Here is a 5,945-nt window from a genome sequence, read left to right as displayed (position 1 = left end):
CCCAGGCGGGTCTCGAACCCGCAGGCTCAGGCAATCCATTCACCTCAGCCTCCCAAGGCACGGGATTACAGGCTGAGCCACCGAGCCCGGCTTCCATCTTCTAGTATCCCCTAACTCTTCTAACTCCCCGGCAATGTGGTGCCTAACTTAATGGCACCTCCTTGGACAATGAACTAGAACCAGAGGGCGGGAACAACATTCACATTCTCTCAGTCATTGAAACCTGAAGAACTTTCAGCAATGACTGGCACATAGTAGAGGTCTCAGTAAAAGATGGTGATGCCTCCATGAATTAATGACATGAAAACCTTGATGTGGTTGGTTGGGGCGGCTCACGCCTGTAATCCTACCAGGCTAGAGGATTGCCTGAGTCCAGCCTGGGCAACTTGGCGAGACCTCATCTCTCAATAAATAATTTCTTTTTTAAATTAGGTGGGTGTGGTGGTGGGTGCCTGTGGTTCCAGGTACTTGGAAGGCTGAGGCGGAAGGATCGCTTGAGCCCAGAGGGTCGAGGCTGTGGTGGCCATGAGTGTGCCACTGCACTCCAGCCTGAGCAACAGAGTGAGACTCTGACTCAAAAAAGAAAAGGAAATTGTGACGTTGGCAGAGGAGAAGACGGGGTCACCTGTAGAAAAGACCAGACTTAGATCCAAGGAGGTGCAGACACTCATGGCCACACTTCTAGACACGCTGAAAAGCTTACGATGACGTGTATGTTGCAGTGCCCAGCCTCACAGTGAGCACGTGAAGGAAAAAAAGATACAAACGGCCAAGTCCACGCCTCCCTGTGGACGCCTAGATGTCTGATCTTGGTTTGCTGGCCTGCTGTGCCAAAGGCCGACCCCTCACCTGGGCTTGAGGTACACAATGGAATGTTCTCCTTTCTCCATGCGCTGAACGGCCTTTTCCAGCCCACAAGGCAGGTCCAGGTTTTCTCCCTCGCCAACCTCAAAACGGAGCTCCCGCCGGTCAAACAGCTGGTCCTTGTGGTACCCTTCCAGTGCAACTGGCATGAGAGGCAACACGGGGGGGCACGAGAAGTAGGTGACTGCGGAGGACACCACCAGCCTCTCTCTCTATCACCCGTCACTCTCGCCCCTTAGACACCCCTGTTGTGTTCTTAGACCTGAAGAGATGTGGAGAGAGCACGGCCCAACCCCTCATTTCATGGACAAGAAAACAGCTCAGAGACGAAAGTGATTTGCCCAAAGCCACCCAGATCAGAATTAAATGAAAACCCCAGCCGAGCTGGGAAACTCCAATTCCCACCTATGATCCCAGCACTTTGGGAGGCAGAGGCAAGAGGACTGTCTCAGGTGTTCCAGGCCAGCCTAGGCAACTTGGCAAGATCGTGTCTCCACAACAAATAAAAAGTCAGCCAAGTGTGGCACACGCCTGTAGTTCTGGCTACATGGAAGGGTGAGGTGGAAGGATCATGGCTGTGGTGACCGTGAGGATGCCACTGCACTCCAGCCTGGGTGACAGGGTGAGACTCTGACTCAAAAATTAACTAACGGCCGGGTTCGGTGACTCAGCCTGTAATCCCAGCGCTTTGGGAGGCCGAGGTGAGTGGATTGCCTGAGCCTGCGGGTTCGAGACCTGCCTGGGCAACTTGGCGAGACCTCATCTGTATAATAAATCAAAAAATTAGCCGGGCGTGGTAGCACGTGCCTACAGTTCCAGCTACTTGGAAGGCTGAGAAGGAAGGATCGCCAGAGCCCAGCAGGTCAAGGCTGCGGTGGCCGGGAGCGGCCACTGCACTCCAGTCTGGGTGACAGAGTGAGACTCCAACTCAAAAAACAAAAAAAAAAACTATCTAATAGCCAGGCTCGGTGGCTCAGCCTGCAATCCCGTGCCTTTGGGAGCCCGAGGTGAGTGGATTGCCTCAGCCTGCGGGTTCGCGACCCACCTGGGCAACTTGGCAAGACCTCATCTCTACAATAAATCAAAAATCAGCCGGGCATGGTAGCGCGCACCTGTAGCTCCAGCTACTCGGAAGGCTGAGGCGGAAGGATCGCCGGAGCCCAGCAGGTCGAGGCTATGGTGGCCAGGAGCGGCCACTGCACTCCAGTCTGGGTGACAGAATGAGACTCCAACTCAAAAAAAAAAAAAAAAAAAAAAAGCCTAACTAAATAAATAAGTAAATAAATGGAGGCTCGGTGCAGCGGCTCACACCTATAATCCCAGCACTTAGGGAGGCCGAGGTGAAGGGACTGCCTGAGTCCGGAGGTTCAAGACCAGCCTTGGCAACTTGGTGAGACCTGTATCTCTATAGTAAATGAAAAATTAGCCGGGCACGGTGGCACATGCCTATAGTTCCAGCTACTTGGAAGCAGAGGCAGAAGGATCGCCGGAGCCCAACAGGTGGAGGCTGCAGTAGCCTGGAGTGTGCCAGGCACTCCAGCCTGGGTGATGGAGGTGAGACTCCAGCTCAAAAAAGGAAGCCCCTGACCGCGCTGTCTCACCCTCCACAACAGCACCCTCGTTGGGCCTGGCATAGCCTTCTCCCCGAGTTCGTGTTCTGCGGATGATTCCACCATCTTCATCCTCCGTCAAGTCCTCGCCTTTGAACTCAAATAGCTCCACCTGTGGGATGAGACGTAAGCTGGCAAACTCCCTTCTCATACCAGCTCTTCAATGTGAAAGACAACCTGTCATGCTAGAGAGTCCCTAGTAACTGCCAGACCGGCACAGACCACCAGGGCAGTCACGTAACGCAATGGACAGAGTGGCACTTTGGCTAAGTTCTTGGGCGTGGCTCTGGTCTCAACTTTGACAGAAGCAGGCCACGTGGATTTCAGTTACCCTCAGGAGAACCATCTATTTTCTACCTGCTCTGCTGACAAGGACACACCAGAACATGTTCCAATTCACCCTACTTCAAGCTACTTGAGAAGCCCAGCCTGGTAGACGCTAGAGATGAGCCCACACCTCTCAGCAGTCTCCTGAGCATTCTTCCAGTGCCCACCGGTCGGCTCAAGCATTTTCATGCCGAACAGCATCAAGTTCCATCTCCTCAGTGCAGCCTTTCCTCAACCTTGACCCACGGGGCAGGCACCTCTCCCCGCTCTCCTCTCTAGAACATCAAAATTCTGTGCTGTGACTGGTAACTGTACATAATTTCTGACCACCTGGCTCCTTCCCATTAAAATAACCACCATCTCCTCCAGGCACTGCCCTTGAGATAAAGATGCTTCAACCCCTGACCCTGCTTCGAGCCTGGAGAGGGGTTTGTGGCCACAGCTTCCGACCGGAAGCTTCCATCACTGGCCACTTTCTGGCAGCAGCAGAGCCAGCGGCCCTCTCCAGCTCTCCCTCCTCCCATGAGGCTGGCCCTCAGCCCTGGCTACATTGTCTCCAAAGGCAGGAAGGGCTGGAGGGCAGCCAGGCTCTGGGCCCAGATAAGGCTTGGCTCGGAGCCTGGACCGCTGTGGCCGGACACTTACCTCAAACACAAGCGTGGCATTAGGGGGGATCTTTGGAGGGCTGCCTGCTGAACCGTAGGCATATTCTGGTTTACAGGTGATGTGGCATACCTCCCCCACCTTCATGGTCGCCACAGCGATGTCCCAAGCCTTGATGACCTCCCCTGGAGGTACAGATGCAAAGAGGACCCCCTTAGCAGAAGTCTGACTCTGGGCTCACCCAGGGTCCCCAGAGGTGGTGCCTGTACCACAGCCACAGGGAAGCTGCACACCCACCCCTTAGAAACAAGGCCAGGAGGTAAGACGCCTGGTGGCACTGAGTGCTGCCAGGTCTCAGAACTCTGGAAGATCGGCTGACCCTGTAAATGGGAGTCCAAGAACCAACACAGTCCACCTCCGAAGGGAGCAAGGTGATCAGAAAGGGAGACAGGGCAACATGGTTTAGAACAGTAGAGGAAAACGCATGGCAAAGAGCAACCGACTGTGATAAACCATGCCTCCCTCAACTTGGTCCTGAGAAGATGGTTTCTGCTTGTGCCTGCCTGTGTCAACCTCGAAGCCTATCCTACCAGCCCACTAACCACCCCTACCTTTTCCCAGGTCAAAGGAGAATTTGTCCTTGCGATCCAGACTGGAGTCAAACTTTGTGCCATCTAACAGCCAGCCAGTGTAGTGGACAAAGACTCGGTCCCCGATCATGGGCAGCTCGGTGCCTGTGCCCTCTCTCTTGATGACCTGGGAGGAAGGGGGAGAAATTGAGTACCCCCGGGGTGGGGGCAGAGAGGTGCCCCAAACTGCCTGCAAGTCCCAACGGGGAACATACAGGGACTCTGCTGCACCCACCCTCCCCTGCCTATTCGAAGGCAGATTCAAGACATCAATTCTCAGAGGACTCATTACTTAGCTTCCGAGCCAACTAACTTCCCTGTCTTTCTTGAGGTGCAGCCAAGACTTGGTTTGAAAAAGGAGACAGAAGACCTGAGAAATCTGAGTTCAAGTTTTTGATAAGTCTTTCGAAACTCTCGGGATCTTGTAAAGTATGCTGATAATCCCTATCACCTAGAGTTGTTGGAAGAGCAACTAGCCAGGGGTTGACTACAAGGCATTCTCATCAACAAGGGGAAACATTTAAGCGCCACTGCCTCATTCCTCCTGAATGCCACTGGCCATCAGCTCAGGGGCTCCTTTGGAGACAGGGGGTGTAATGACAGGTAAAAGACCAGGCCCTAGATGAGCCCAGAGCATTTCCCAGGACTTAGAGGCTTCTGCTTCTCTTCTTTATAAAAAGGACTCTGGGGCAACCCTCTCGGGTCCCGTCCTACTATGGGAGCTTTTCCGTCCTCTCAGTAAATCTTGCTTTAAAAAAAAAAGGGGGACTCCGCAGGCCGCCGGGTGTGTGGTTTCCTCCAAGGGGAAGCTTCTGTGAAGCAGGGACAAGGGCGTTGAGGAGTAGGAAAGCAGAAGGCCGCTGGGCACAGTGGCCCAAGCCTGCAATTCCAGCATTTTTGGAGGCCGAGGCAAGAGGACTGCCTGAGCCCAGGGGTTCAAGAGTAGCCTGGAAAACTTGGCGAGATCTCGTCTCTACAATAAATCAAAAAATTAGCCGGGTGTGGTGGCACATGCTTGAAGTTCCAGCTACTTGGAAGGCTGAGGCAGAAGGATCACCTGAGTCCAGCGGGTTGAGGCTGTCGTGGCCATGAGAGTGCCACTGCACCCCAGCCTGGGCAACAGAGTGGGACTCCGACTCAAAACATAAAAGAAAGAGAAAGGCAGAAGGCAGGCCAGGCACGGTGGCTGGCGCCTGTCATCCCAGCACTTTGAGAGACGAAGGCGAGAGGACTGCCTGAGCCCAGGGGTTCACGACCAGCCTGGGCAACATGGCGAGAACTCGCCTCTACAATAAGTCAAAAAATTAGCCGTGTGTGGTGGCGCACGCCTGTGGTTCCAGCTATTTGAAAGGCCGAGGCTGAAGGACTGCCCGAGCCCAGCAGGTCGAGGCTGCGGTGGCCGGGAGCGTGCCACTGCCCTCCAGCCTGGGCGACCGAGTGAGACTCCAATTCAAAAAGGAAAAAAAAGCAAAGTAGAAGGGAAAGGGTGGGGGGGTGAAAGAAGGAATGAATGACCTTCCAGGAATAATAACCTTGCACAAAAGAGCAGGATGCAGGAGAAAGGGAAGCCACATGCCCACAGAAGAGCCGCCGGGGCAAAGCCCGAGGTATCTCTGGACCAGGAAAGGCTCCCTGAGGCAGGTGACAGCGGCACGGGGCCGAGCAGCGGGAAGCAGGACGAGCGGGCGACGGACGGGAGAGGCATGAAGTGCGGGCCAGGGTTTCACCAGCTCCAGACTCTTCGCAGAGCCGCGCGGCCCAGGCCGGCTGTCCCGACCCGGGTCACAGCAGCCGCTGCCTCACTCCCCAGGCGGGAACTCAGCAGCAGCCTCACAGCAAAGCGCCTCCTCCCGCCCGCACCCCGCAGCCCCAACTCCGGGAGGCGGGGGGGGAGGGGAACTACAGGTCCCGG

At 55.1% G+C, this 5,945-nt stretch overlaps 1 protein-coding gene across 1 annotated transcript in view; it reads right to left on the bottom strand.

Annotated features, from left to right (window-relative positions):
* FKBP4 (FK506 binding protein 4) overlaps positions 1–4,162 on the bottom strand; it is a 9,933-nt gene extending 5,771 nt beyond the window's left edge. Inside the window, exons 1-4 of the mRNA XM_021710035.1 lie at positions 4,016–4,162; positions 3,447–3,589; positions 2,466–2,586; positions 850–1,006 (exon numbers count right to left, since the gene is read on the bottom strand). Of these exons, the coding sequence (XP_021565710.1) occupies positions 850–1,006; positions 2,466–2,586; positions 3,447–3,589; positions 4,016–4,124 (530 nt within the window). The 5' untranslated portion in view covers positions 4,125–4,162. The remainder of the gene's footprint in view (positions 1–849; positions 1,007–2,465; positions 2,587–3,446; positions 3,590–4,015) is intronic.
* Positions 4,163–5,945: the final 1,783 nt, after the last annotated feature.

This window comes from Carlito syrichta, unplaced genomic scaffold (assembly GCF_000164805.1).
Source record: "Carlito syrichta isolate Samal-C Ts95f unplaced genomic scaffold, Tarsius_syrichta-2.0.1 Scaffold287945, whole genome shotgun sequence".
Taxonomy (NCBI): Eukaryota; Metazoa; Chordata; class Mammalia; order Primates; family Tarsiidae; genus Carlito; species Carlito syrichta.
This window is presented reverse-complemented; position numbering and strand designations above follow the sequence as displayed.